Source organism: Schistocerca cancellata, chromosome 1 (assembly GCF_023864275.1).
Source record: "Schistocerca cancellata isolate TAMUIC-IGC-003103 chromosome 1, iqSchCanc2.1, whole genome shotgun sequence".
NCBI classification, from domain to species: Eukaryota; Metazoa; Arthropoda; class Insecta; order Orthoptera; family Acrididae; genus Schistocerca; species Schistocerca cancellata.
Genome location: NC_064626.1, coordinates 632,702,561 through 632,717,613, shown reverse-complemented (window position 1 = coordinate 632,717,613; position 15,053 = coordinate 632,702,561). Strand labels below are relative to the sequence as shown.

The window sequence follows — 15,053 nt, the reverse complement described above, 5'->3', positions numbered from 1 at the left end:
GTGGAATATAAAATTTCATTCATCTACTATTTTCCAATAATCTACAAATTCTTAGGAAAGATGATGAGTTTTGTAAAAAGATGAAAATATGGTGTGTTTAACACTTCTTTGAAAAATACAGTTTTCTGTTGAAGCTTCAAAACCAGTCTCATTCTAAACAATGTGTTTTAAGCTCCACAAGAACAGTGAGTTTAATTTTCAACAAGGGTTGACAATGCTACATGAATTAAGGCAAAGTAGCCAGAAAAATCATGCTGTGAATAAAGTTTTGTAGTTTGGCTTCTTATGTCTTGTTGATTAAAGCGATAAGAAACATGAAACTTTGGACATAAAAACTTAGCAACATATATTTTCCAATATAAAATCTCAATAACATACTGCTTTCCAAATTTCCATAAAATCAGTTAAAACTTGATTTGCATAAAAATACGTCAGTCAGTAATGCTTCAACAATTTTAAACTTTACCAACATTCATTGGGAACATGAGCGAAAGTTCACATAAAATTTCAACGAAATCCGAGATGTTAGAGTGGGCAGGCCTAGGTGAGTCAACATAAAAAAAAGAAAAGTGGTAGCTTTGCTGTAGAAAATATTGATTGTACCTATATGTCACTTAAATGTTGATAACATTATTCAGCCTTTACAACAAATAAATGATTGTGTTTGTAGATAAGAAACTAATTGTGAACAGTGATAATTTAAAAATTAAATTGGGGGAGAATCTTCTGTAAAGATTTTGGGCACGACTATTTTATTTTAGTTTATTTTGCTTCTTTCACTTGGCTGCCTTCAGCCAATTCTCTTAGCAACTCTTTCTGATGGGCAAGTTTTTTTTATAGAAAATCAGCCAGATAGCCTTAAAGTAAAAAACATTCTTTGTCGGAGCTTCTTTGGCAAGAAACTTGTTTCTTTTGCTTCTGTTTATAGTGATCTCTGTCATCTGATATATATTGTAGATTCAGTCATGCTCCATTATCAATTGTTTTCTAGACAGAAGTCTTTGTAGCAATGAAGGAAAGAATTATACCTGATGAAAGTGCCCTTATAATTCATAAAAGTCTTGGCTATCAGTGTTGCATGTTTGATCTCATATTTCTTCCTCTCTCTCTCTCTCTCTCTCTCTCTCTCTCTCTATCTATCTCTCTCTCTCTCTCTCTCTCTCTCTCTCTCTCTCTCTCTCTCTCTCTCTCTTTTTCCCATTGGTATTCCGACTGGTTTGATGCAGCCCGCCACAAATTTCTCTCCTGTGCTAACCTCTTCATCTCAGACTGGCACTTGCAACTTACATCCTCAATTATTTGCTGGATGTATTCCAGTCTCTGTCTTCCTCTACAGTTTTTGCCCTCTACAGCTCCCTCTAGTACAATGGAAGTCATTCCCTCATGCCTTAATAGAAGTCCTATCATCCTGTCCCTTCTCCTTACCAGTGTTTTCCACATATTCCTTTCCTCTCCGATTCTGCACAGAACCTCCTAATTCCTTACCTTACCAGTCCACTTAATTTTCAACATTTGTCTGTAGCATCACATCGCAAATGCTTGGATTCTCTTCTGTTCCAGTTTCCCCACAGTCCATGTTTCACTACCATACAGCACTGTACTCCAGACGTATATTCTCAGAAATTTCTTCCTCAAATTAAGGCCGATATTTGATATTAGTAGACTTCTTTTGGCTAGGAATGCCCTTTTTGCCATTGAGAGTCTGCTCTTGCTGTTCTTGCTCTGTCTGTCATTGGTTATTTTACTGCCTAGGTAGCAGAATTTCTTAACTTCATCTACTTCATGGTCATTAATCCTGATGTTAATTTCTCGCTGTTCTCATTTCTACTACTTCTCATTACCTTCGTCTTTCTTCAATTTACTCTCAATCCATAATGTTTACTCCTTAGACTGTTCATTCCATTCAGCAGATCATGTAATTCTTCTTCACTTTCACTCAGGATAGCAATGTCATCAATGAATCGTATCATTGATATACTTTCACCTTGAATTTTAATTCTGCTCCTGAACCTTTCTTTTATTTCTGCCATTGCTTCCTCAATGTACAAATTGGACAGTAGGGGAAAAAGGCTACATCCTTGTCTTACACCCTTTTTATTATGAGCACTTCATTCTTGGTCACCCACTCTTATTATTCCCTCTTTACTGTTGTACATATTGTATATGACCCGTCTCTCACTATACCTTACCCCTACTTTTCTCAGAATTTCAAACATCTTGCACCATTTTACATCGTCAAACACTTTTTCCAGGTTACCAGATCCTATGAATGTGTCTTGATTTTTCTCAAGTCTTGCTTCCATTATTAACCGCAATGTCAGAATTGCCTCTCTCATGCCTTTACCTTCCTAAAGCCAAACTGATCATCATGTAATGCATCCTCAGTTTTCTTTTCCATTCTTCTGTATACTATTCTTGTAAGCAACTTGGATGCATGAGCTGTTAAACTGATTGTGCAGTAATTCTCGCACTTGTCAGGTCTTGCAATCATCAGAATTGTGTGGATGATACTTTTCAGAAAGTCAGATGGTATGTTGCCAGACTAATATATTCTACACACCAACATGAATAGTTGTTTGTTGCCACATTCCACAATGATTTTAGAAATTCTGATGGAACGTTATCAATCCTTTCTGCCTTATTTGACCTTAAGTCCTCTAAAGCTCTTATAGATTATGATTCTAATACTGGATCCCTTATCTCTTCTAAATTGACTCCTGTTTCTTCTTCTATCACATCAGACAAATCTTCCCCCTCATAGAGGCTTTCATTGTATTCTTTCCACCTATCAGCTCTCTCCTCTGCATTTAACTGTGGAATTTCCGTTGCACTCTTAATGTTATCAGCCTTGCTTTCAGTGAAATTTCCATTGCACTCTTAATGTTATCACCCTTGCTTTTGATGTCGCCAAAGGTTGTTTTGACTTTCCTGTATGCTGAGTCTGTCCTTCCGACAATCAATTCTTTTTCGATGTCTTCACATTTTTCCTGCAGCCATTTCGTCTTAGGTTCCCTGCACTTCCTATTTATTTCATTCCTCAGCGACTTGTATTTCTCTGTTCCTGAGTTTCCCGGAACATTTTTGTACTTCCTCCTTTCATTGACCAATTGAAGTATTTCTTCTGTACCCATGGTTTCTTCGCAGCTACCTTCTTTGTACCTATGTTTTCTTTCCCAAATGTTGTTATTGCCCTTTTTAGGGATGTCCATTCCTCTTCAACTGTACTACTTACTGAGCTATTCCTTATTGCTATATCTGTAGCTTTAGAGAAGTTCAAGTGTATCTCATCATTCCGTAGTACTTCCATATCCCACTTCTTTGTGTATTGATTCTTCCTGACTAATGTCTTAAACTTCAGCCTACTCTTCATCACTATTATGTTGTGATCTGAGTCTATATTTGCTCCTAGGTATGCCTTACAGTCCAGTATCTGATTTTGGAATCTCTATCTTCATCACCCACCTTTTTCCAAGTATACCTCCTCCTCTTGTGATTCTTGAACAGAGTATTCGCTATTACTAGCTGAAAATTGTTACAGAATCAATTAGTCTTTTTTCTGTCTCATTCCTTGTCCCAAGCCCATATTCCCCTGTAACCTTTTCTTCTACTCCTTCCCCTACAACTGCATTCTAGTCTCCCATGACTATTAGATTTTCATCTCCCTTTATGTACTGTATTACCCTTTGAATATCCTCATACACCTTCTCTATCTCTTCATCTTCAGCTTGTGACGTCAGCATGTATACCTGAACTATTGTTGTTGGTGTTGGTTTGCTGTCGCTTCTGATAAGAACAACACTATCACTAAACTGTTCACAGTAACACACTCTCTGCCGTACCTTCCTATCCATAACGAATCGTACTAATGTTATACGATTTTCTACTGCTGTTGATATTACCCTATACTCATTTGACCAGAAATCCTTGTCTTCTTTCCACTTCACTTTACTGACCCCTACTAAATCTACATTGAGCCTTTGCATTTCCCTTTTCAGATTTTCTGGCTTCTGACATTTCATGCCCCGACTCGTAGAATGTTATCCTTCCGTGATTAATCAATCTTTTTCTCATGGTAACCTCTCCCTTGGCAGTCCCTGCCTGGAGATCTGAATGGGGGACTATTCTGGAATTTTTTGCCAATGGAGAGATCATCATAACACTTCTTCAGCTACAGGCCACATGTCCCGTGGATACATGTTTGTGTCATTAATGCAGTGGTTTCCATTGCCTTCTGCATCCTCATGCTGTAGATAATTACTGTTTCTCTCGTCTTTAGGAGCAGTTTTCCACCCCTAGGACAAGAGAGTGCCGTGAACCTCTGTCCTCTACTCCACCCTCTTTGACAAGGCCATTGGCAGAATGAGGGGTGACTTCTTATGCCAGAAGTCTTCGGCTGCTAATGCTGATTATTAATCAAAATTTAAGCAGCGATGGGATTTGAACCCGGGACCAAAGACGTTTTGATTACTAATCAAAAGACAAATTTCTATGTCTCCGTTTGCACATTACATCATTATTCCACAAAAAGCAGTAATCTGTGTTGGATCACAACAATGCATGGCAAACAGCAATAATCCGCTCCCTTGTAGCCTACAAGATAAGAAAGTGCAAAGAGATAGGAAGTACATATGTGAGTCAGTTGTATTCAGAGCTGCCACTGGTGTAAGCAGAAACAGCGCCAGTCACAGAATGAGGCCCTTTCTCCATGGAATTATGAAATACATTTATTGGTAACTCCACTTTGTGAGCATGGGACTGAGACTCTTAAATTAAAATTAATCTACTGAAATGGAAAGTTCGAATCATTCAAATTGTGAAAGAAACTGAGAGGCATGTTATCATGTAATAACAATAGTGTAATTACATGTAAAACAGAACACAAGATTTGTTAGCACTAAATTTGAGCAAAATTCCCCCCCCCCCCCCCCCCCCCCATCCTTGTTGCTGCAGCATGACTGGTGTGTGTGGTGAAAAAGTGAAAGATGTGCGTACTGGTGAGTGGAAGGAACAGGCTAAGAGTGGGTTAGGAAAAATAAAGAAAATGTGCGTTACCTGTGTGTGGAGGAAGGAAATGTAATATGTATACAAGAATAGTTCATTACTCACCAAACAGGAAATGTGTTGAGCATTAGAACTGCTTGAAGAATTCAGTGACAAAAGCACATCGGAAAGTGGAGGACTTAGAGTAAGAGTAAAGGAAAGGAATTTATGGGAGAGCAGGTGGAGTAAAAGTGTAGCACTGGGAATGTGAAGTTGAAGTGTCTATCAGAGGGAGGAACCTACACATGGGATGTCTCTTGCGATATATCCTTTGTTTGTGCAACTCTCTAGGCCTCAGTGTCCACCTTTCCCAAAGCTTTTTTCCTGTTCTCCCTCATTCCTGATTTAGATTTCCCATGTTTTTCATAAATCAGTTTGTCTTGAACTACACAGGCAAGTCTTTCCCCTTCCTTGTGCAACCCAAGTTAGTACTCTGTCTCTAATGTTCTCATTATGAACAGGATGTTAAACAATAAGCTTTCTTAGAATGGAGTAGGAGTAGGAGTAGATTAGTGTTTAACGTCCCATCGACAACGTCATTAGAGACGGAGCACAAGCTCGGGTGAGGGAAGGATGGGGAAGGAAATCAGCCGTGCCCTTTCAAAGGAACCATCCTGGCATTTGTCTGAAGCAATTTAGGGAAATCACGGAAAACCTAAATCAGGATGGCCGGAGACGGGATTGAACCGTCGTCCTCCCGAATGCGAGTCAAGTGTGCTAACCACTGCGCCACCTCGCTCGGTCTTAGAATGGATCAGATGAATTCTTTAGCATCTTGTTAAGTACATCTTTCTTAAAAGTTGAGGAGTGTGTGACATATGCACATCCTCAGTCATTGAACAGCGTAAATACAGCTCATCATATTTGATTTCAGTAGCTGTTTCAGCACAACCACTACCAAGCTTCTTACTTCTTTTAGCTAAAATTTTTATTAATCTGCAAGAAATAAAAATCCTCTGTGCAGACATTGATTCCAAAAACTGGATGTTTTCTGCATTAAAATTACACCTGTCAGTTCTTTACATCATCTCAGTTTCTGTACAGTCATTTTTAAAATTTTTGTTGTTGTATTTTTAAATTTATTATCTTTATTTAAACCTACTATATTTCCATATGAAATCTGAGGGCTCTTAGATGTTAAAAGAGATCCAAGTTCAATTCCACATTGATAAACACCCAACCACTCACTTTCAGTAACCTTAGATTTGACCACAATACTCCATACTCCTGTAGCTCCATATTCCCGTTTGTTATATCTCTCCTCTTCTTTGAAGTTATATTTTTAACTCAAATTTATATATGTCAGTGTCTTCCTACTGTGTGTGTTTCCTAAATTTCAAACACTTTGTAGAACCAGAGTTCATTGTTGACTATTACAGCAAGCAGTCATGTTCCAAGCATCAATAATCTATCTGTGTCATATTACAAGTATCTTTGTTGTGTTTTCTCAGCTCCTTAACTGCATTGACTAGCATCTTTAATGGGCTAGAGAATGCGCGCGCACACACACACACACACACACACACACACACACACACACACACACACTTGTGCAGCTGCATTCAACTGTCTGAACACACATTGTGAAGTGAAGTACCCAGTGGTCCAATTTACTGTAGAAAATGTGTCATTGTCGGAATAGTTTTATTACTAAAAGAGAATTTATATTTTATGCATTATTTCTGTGGCAAAGCTGTTAGTAATTAGGCATGTAGTTATGCTGTGAACTGATTATATGGTAAACAAATTCACTTACACCTTTAATCATTGGTAATTGTATTTATAAATAAACCATTTTTATGAATGAGGGGGATGATAGAAACAAAACATACTCTTCACTAGTTTGTTCATGGTATAATTTTCGTATTTTGTTGTTACTAGTTATCAATTTACAGTAACTGCCATACATGCTTATGCACAACATTATCTTGTACAGTACTTTGCTATGTTTTCAGAGAGCAACAAGAAGAGAGGCCTGTGCCTAATGCAAAGTGTAGGAGACCTTCCAAGAGCTGCAAGCATAACACACAGTCTACCATCAGTCTACAATGTAATGTTAAATGCTGCCATAATTCCATTACAAAGTCTAAGACGTGTTATAAAACATCAGAAAGGAATAGTATAAATATACATAAAAAGGTAATATATGTTAAGAATGCTACTTTAATTGATTATCAGAACTATGACAGAAAGGAGTTGACAGAATGATTCTTCCATGGTTCTTCATCACATTGAGCAGGGATCTTTGTTGCCTATTCCTTAACCATCTATTATTCACCCTTCTGACTCAAACTCTACAATGAACTCTGCATTTGTGGAGAGATGGGAAGAGATGAGCGGTTAATTTAGAATTTTGTTCATGTCTTTCTTCCTTTTATTCTTCATGTAGGAGCACTCCTGTTGCTCTATCCTGTACTACTGTATAAAGTTTTCTCCCCTTCATTTTGCCTCAAACTTGTTGCTTTATCTGTTTTGTCACAAACACCAAAAAAATTCTGTGACTGTGGTTTTATGTGCCTGCATCCTTCATTTTTCAGTGTATTTTTGCCAACGTGAGATTTGTCTTTGATTGATTATACCATAAACGATGATGATTCAGTTTTGGGTACACTAAAAGTTGGTCATTGGGGCTCAAGCTTGAACAGCCATGAGCACTTAAATTTGAACTTGAATTCAGTTGTGTATTAACAGCTGCTGAAAAATGAGGTGCTAGTTCAACCATGTTAGAATTCTGAAGAATTTGTACATCAACTCCACAGCTTCCACTAGCCTTCATCAGAATGCTGACAAATTCTTTGATGGAAAGCGATTCTGTTTTATCATCAACACTATTCTTAGCAGCCCTAAACTGAGCAAAATGAGGAGAAATTTGGACTCCTATAACATTTACGTAGACGCATTTACCACTCCCTTCTGTTTTTGTGAGAGTAGTACTTTAACTTCTTGATGAATCAGGATTACCATCTTCTCTTCTTTCAAAATAAGAAACCTAGAAGCAAAACACAACCCCAAGCAAAGTGGAGTTCGCAAAGCATTTGATAACAGTTACTGTTTTGTTGCTTGCTTAAGCTGGCACTGTCATAAACTAGTAGTTCAGCCCCAAACCTCTGCCTCAACCAGTTCCTTACACGACCATAGTGCAAATCCCCCCCCCCCTCCTCTCCCCTCCAGAAACTGTCATATTGAAGTACCCACATAATATCATCTACAAGGTAGTTGGCAAAACGAGTCTTGTCTGTGATTATTGTGTCCACATATATTACAACAGTGATGTTCTTTTCGTGTTGTATTGAAAGAGTATGGCACAGGGATTACCTTAAAATGTAGACTTAAATTTAAAAAAAATGTTTTCAGTGTACAGAAAATACTTTGACTAAAAATTTTGCTGCAAGTTGTTGTCATTATCTTCAGTTACGTGGAAAACAATTGAAAGCTTTTACTTCAGTCTTTTACCTCTAATTTGAGGATTTTATATGTAAAATATTTCTGGTTTGCAGGAAAAAAGTTCCTTTGATATTATGGAGGTACACAGCAAAGATTTTATTTCACCCAGTAAACCATTCAAGCCAAGAATTCTTAAAACTGATGCCGAACCAAGAATTCGGAATCTAAGAGTTTACTACCCACCGAGGAAAAAAGTACATCACAAAAGAGTAGTGACAGATGTAAAAGAGAATGACTTTGCAGAAGCCGATGAAGAGCGGTGTGAAGTACGTAAATCTTATTACATTTTTGTCATGGAGTTTTTCATAGGTAATGTGAAAAACAATATAGCCGTTAACAACTCTCATCTGTAAGCTGACCTGCATTGTCTTCTATTGAATGAATGTATGCGCCTGAGGCATTTATATATTAATTACTTACTTATATTACTTACTTATATTAATTACTTACTCACCATATAGCAGAGATGCTGAGTCATAGGTAGGCACAACAAAAACAGTCAGAAAATGACCTTTCAGCCAACAAGGCCTTCGTTGGTGATAGAACACGCGCATGCACATGCACACACACACACACACACACACACACACACACCCGGACACAGCCTTTGGCCTCGGCAGCCAGGGACTGGCTGAGGCCAGAGACTGTGATTGTGTGTGTGTGTGTGTGTGTGTGTGTGTGTGTGTGTGTGTGTGTGTGTTCTCTCGCCAATGAAGACCTTGTTGGCAGGAACCTTATTTTCTGACAGTCTTCTTGTTGTGCCTATCTGTGACTCAGCATCTCTGCTATATGGTTCGTAGCAACAATCCTTTTCATAATATTGTTACATTCCATCCAGGATTTTCCATTGTTGGATTTTACTTAACACTTTGCCATCCGCACGTCCCATACAAATTTATTCGCTTTTGCCGTCTGCATGTCTCGTACAAATGTATTCACTTGGTGCCGGCAGCGTTAATTCGGATTACTTGGTTTTACGCCAGCCGTTCTTGGCATTGTCAGCAGATTATAAATTGTTAAGTTTTACTAATCTCATCATTAGTTGTCATAAGTTCACAACCCTGTTATCCTACTTTCATGAAATTTCGAAGATATACATATGTAAATAAATACAAAATTTGTTTGTTGCATATATTTGTTTATTTGCATTGTCTTTGGTACTTCGTATGATATGCAGCAAAACAGTCTCCAAGATGTAATGCAACTCCACAAGGCTTGCACATTAAGTTTGTTTTTCTCCTTTTTTTATTTTTGGAACATACATGGCAGTTCTTTGTTTTCATTTATTCATTTCAGAAATAAGTATTAGCTGGTGTTGCTTTATGTGACCAGAAAGTCTGTCAGCTGGATCATGATGAGACGTACGCGGTGTAGTGGCAACCACCAAGTTTTGCTCAGACGCAGGTGCATGGTCTTTTATCCGCGAATCAGACACTTTCAATAAAAAATCGTGATGTCGGAGATTCTTGTGTTCTGTATTGAAATATTTCCATGTACGGAATGTATTAAATAATGCGCAATTTAGGAGGTACATGCAAACATTTTTTGACGATTTTAAAGTTTTTCTATATGTAGGGTAATACGAGGGTTGTACCAAAAGTGAGGTTCCCAATGAGCTACAGCCTTGAGGGAATTTGCTAGGCTAAATCTGACAACAGGGCCGTGTGCAGTGGTTTCCCCACTCTCGAGCCCATCCGTCCGCGATTCGCTATGTTGCTCAGTGTTGGCTTGGCAGCTATCAGAGATGGAAGTGTTGATCACCGCTCCTGTCAAGTGTGAGTTTCGAGCTGTACTCTGGTTTCTCCACACAAGGAAGTTACCGCCCGTGGAGATTCATTGTCAACTGACTAAAGTTTACAGTGAAGAGGGCATGTCCTTTTAGCATGTCTGCAAATGGTGCAGGGCTTTTGCTGAGGGTTGCTTGGAAGTTCATGATGAAGAACGGAGTGGAAGACCACTGGTTTTGGATGCAATTGTTCATAAGGTCAACACTGAGCTGCTCAAAGATCGGAGGGTCACTGTCCATGAACTTGTTGAATGCATTCCTGAAGCTTCCCACTGCACAATTGAAAGAACTTTAACAGAAACATTGGGTTATGGCAAGGTGTGTGCTTGCTGGGTCTTCCGGATGCTGACTGATGGATACAAGGAGCAATGCCTTGACTGTGCTCGAAGGTTCCTTCAACAGTGTGAGGGGGAGGCAACAAGGAGACATTGTTGGACTCTTTCATCATGGGAGATAAAACATGGGTGTTTCATACCCCCATCCCGGTACAAAACAACAATCTCTTCAGTGGTGTCACTCTGGTTCACCACCACTTAAGAAATTCCAACAAACGCAGTTGGCAGGAAAGGTTATGTCGACTGTGTTTTGGGATCAGAAGGGCGTACTCCTCATTGATTTCATACAACCTGGGACATCAATAAACTCAAACAGATATTGTGAAACATTCACCAAACTCCGGTGAGCAATTCAGAATCGCCAGAGAGTACGACTGATGGAGGGAGTAGTGCTTCTACGTGACAATGCTCGATCCCAAGTCGCTTGTCAAACACAGGAGCTCTTGAAGAAATTTGGGTGGACAGTTATGCCCCATCCCCCGTACAGCCCGGACTTAACCCCCAGCGATTATCACCTCTGCCCCAAGCTGAAGGAACACTTAGGTGGCAAACACTTCAAGAGCGATGGTGAAGTCCAATTGGAGGTCACACGCCTCCTCAATGGGTTTGCAGGAGGCTTCTTCAACTTAGGAATACAAAAGCTGGAGCACTGTCTTCAAAAGTGTGTCGAAAAAAATGGAGACTATGTTGAAAAATAGACAAAAGTGTAAGCTTTCCAACAATGTATAAATTAATAACAATAAACAATGTCTTCTGTTTGTAAAAAATATGGGAACATTACTTTTGTTACAACCCTCATAACTTAAATATTGGTCTGCCTGATCCATTCTTTCATATATTAGTTGTAGTCTAATATATTTTCAGGTTTTTTATTGTGTGATTGATTTTTCTACATTTTCTTTGAGTGTCAGTCAAAGTGGCATTATGTATTGTAGAGATCATTTCTATCGTTTTAGTTTTCGAAGGTATCCATACCTGCGTGAGTACTTCATCTTTCCATTGATGACAAGCTTCAAACACATTGACATTTTCGTTTTCTGGAAATCCTCTATTTTGCCGTATCGTTCCACAAACTTGAATTTTCTTTTTGAGTAACTTCTCTGCAAGTTCTACTCTGTTATAATAATTATCCATGTTGAGGTGCTGCCACTTTCCATAAGAAGGTGTCAGTTGCATCACTGTTTTTGCTAAAAGCTGTCCAGTGCCGGAATATATCTTGAATGAGGAAACGTATCCTGTACTCGAATCACACAGCATCCAAATGAGTATGCCATATTTTGTAATTTTTGATGGATAGTAAACTTTAAAATTTAACTCTCCATGCCATAGTATCATTCCTTCATCAGTTGAGATGTTTTGACTTAGATTAAAAGTTTCTTTAAACATTTTGGAAAAATAATCAATTACGAATTGCACTTTGAAAAGCCAGTCGGCATTATCTTGCTTATTGTTGTCGGAAAAATGAAAAAAATGATAATATTTGTCTGAATCAGTTGTGGGACATCGTTTTGCGAAATATCAGTGTGTCTATCTATGGCTTTGATGACCAATAATCATCGATCCTTGCTTTTTTTTACAGCTCCTTTAGGATAGCAAGCCCAAACCATTTTCTAAGTTCGGGTCCTGTAATGTCGACAAATTTGGCATTTTTTTAAAAATCCGGTTTCCTTCTATTGCAATTTTGACTGTAGTACTTGTTGGTTTCGTTGCTAATATATTCAAATAGATCATTCCCAATATATAATTCTAAAATATCCTCGATGGTCTGCGTATTTTTGGGAACTATGTTTGGACCCGAAGATCCTTCAAATTTATTATTGGCCCTCGGTAAATCAAAGTCTGACCACTGTGCACTGTCTTCTTTGTCAGATTCATCCAAATCAGTTGGCAACCATAGCGTTCACCGAATTCTTCTTGGACATATTTCACTATTTTCTGACGATTCTGCTTCACTTTGTCAGTCAGAGTGCAGATTTAATAGTTTCTATTGGATCCTAAACCACATGTATCAAAAATGTTCAAATAGTTTTACTTAGTATTGATGAGGTCTGCAAATAATATCATCACTTACAATAAACAGAATTTATGAGTTCTGATTTTGAGGAAGCTAAATATTCCCCATGATGCACTCACTCTTTGTTAGTTTGTCCAACTTTTATTTGCAAACTACCCATTACTTTAGCATTTTAAGTTCGTATTACAGAAATGTCCAAAATCGTGATTGCATATCTGAAGTCTTTAAGCTCCTAAACAACCTTTTAAAATGGAAAATGTTTGTGTGTTTACTCAACTTGGAGTAACTGCATGTGTAATAAATTGTCGTTGTTGTGCACTTGAACAACACAGTATTTTACTAGGCATAGTCCTATTGGAGTTGGCATGCCCTTGCCTTCCTCTAAGCATGGAACTGACGTATCCAGCTAGTTCTAGAGATATCTTCACTTTAATGAGAATTTTGAATGATACTGAACATGGTGTTTTCCGCATTAACAAACCCTTGCCAGAAATGAAGGCAGTGAGAAGCGACAGAAAAATCCTAAGACTCCCTGAGGATTGAATCTCAGACTTGTGAATTTGTGGTCTGACACTTAGCTTTTGAGCCAAACAAAGTTTTACTAGCAAAACTAACTAAACACCTCACCACCTCTCTCTCTCTCTCTCTCTCTCTCTCTCTCCCTCCCTCCCTCCCTCCCTCCCTCCCTCCCTCCCTCTCCAGATGTGATACATTGATGAGCATAAACATTACATAACCCTTTCTGGTTACCTCAGTGGGAATAATTTTATCATTGAGATTGCCCTATGCTTACCATGAACTCTATGTTGTATGTATTATCTCCTGCTGTTGACACCAGACCTAGATTAAATACTAGATAGATATTTTTTAGGGTTTTCAATGGACCTGTGCAGAAAATTTTAATTGAGGTAAAAGAGAGAACATGTATTCTGTGTAACTTTGTAAACAGTTAATTACACTAATGAACAAGAATACCTGGTGCTTCTTAGCATGCTTGAATTATGTTGGAAATAGGGGAGTTCATAACATTGCTGGACATTTATGAGAAATGCTGCTGCTACAGCAGTTACCATCCAGATCCTTTATTCAGCTCTGCTGACTCTAACGACCTCGATTTCGATAGGATATTAAACTGTAAGCTTCCTTTATCTAGCTCCGGTTAGCAAGCAAATATTATACCTGCATTCTGCTGAGCTTGGGTCATTAGGTTCTAGTGTGTAGTTGTTGTTTTCTGGTGATGGCTGTTGACTGACCTTTCCAGCAAAGATTTGAAGTTTCTCCCGCAGCCTCAGATGAAAGACTCTTCCAGTCCACAACTTAGGGCAGAATATCTGTCAATTTTATTTCCCATGTCTATGTAAAAACTTTGTGTACTCTTCCTTTCCTCGCTTAATACAAGGGGTTTGGTTAGGTTTTTATGATTGGCTGAGTTCGTGATTGCTACCCACCGATCACTGTACTAAGAACATCTCTCCCTCTCCTTTCTCCTTCACTTTATCAATTTCCTTCTTGGTTTTCTTCTCCAACGTGCAGTGGGAGCATCTCACATTCCATGTACTACAAAATTAGCAACTGTATAACGAATGTGTAGGCACCAGTTCATCACCCTCTGCATGTTAATATTGTTTACTTGTAAATGCGTGCAAACACGTCAAAGGAACACTCAGCGACTATCTCAAAATATGTCACTCTGAGGGTGTGTGTCGCTGACAGCATGATGAATTGAGTCTGTTCACCTTCCTGGAATATCAACTGGCCAGCAGGGGGGCTTGGGAACACGTATGTATGCTAAGGTTGGCCTTATGTGGTAGGCTGGTTTGTTGAGCATACACTTCAAATTATGACCATGTGCTTATAGCTTATTGGTCCACATTTGGAATACAATACAGAAGTGGTTCAGCATGACATGGATTCGACAAATCCTTGGCCAGTTTCCAGTGGTACACTACACCACACGTCTACGCAGAGGTCATGCAATTCCCTTAAATTACAGGCTGGTGGATTTTGGATGCAGAACTGATACCTGAGAGTATCCCAGAAGCATACTATCCATAGAGTTTTAGATTAGGTGAATTTTGGAGCCAAAGTATCAACATAGATTCAGTAATACCTTTTTCAACCCACTTTAGCATAGTTCTGGTCTTATGGTGTGAAAAGCTAACCAGCTTGAAGATGATATTACCATTTGGGAAGGTATCAAGTGTGAAGGGAAGCAGGTAGTCTGCAATAATGTTCATGTAATCAACAGCTCTCATAGTGCCCTCTGTTGCCAATACAGGTTTCATGGAGACTCAGGCGAATGTCCTCCTTAGCACAATACTGCTCCCACTGGCGTATGACAGTGGCACATTGCAAGTTTTGAGGAGCTGTTTGCCTGAATGGTGGCATAATTGGATACAACTATTAACCTGGTGTAATAAAAAATGTGATTCAT

At 38.7% G+C, this 15,053-nt stretch overlaps 1 protein-coding gene across 2 annotated transcripts in view; it reads left to right on the top strand.

Moving 5' to 3' along the window:
• LOC126183249 (spermatogenesis-associated protein 7 homolog) overlaps window positions 1-15,053 on the top strand; it is a 101,842-nt gene that overhangs the window by 24,928 nt on the left and 61,861 nt on the right. For both annotated transcript variants that reach the window (XM_049925048.1, XM_049925059.1), the window contains 2 exons: window positions 6,996-7,179; window positions 8,538-8,750. In XM_049925048.1, the coding sequence (XP_049781005.1) occupies window positions 6,996-7,179; window positions 8,538-8,750 (397 nt within the window). The remainder of the gene's footprint in view (window positions 1-6,995; window positions 7,180-8,537; window positions 8,751-15,053) is intronic.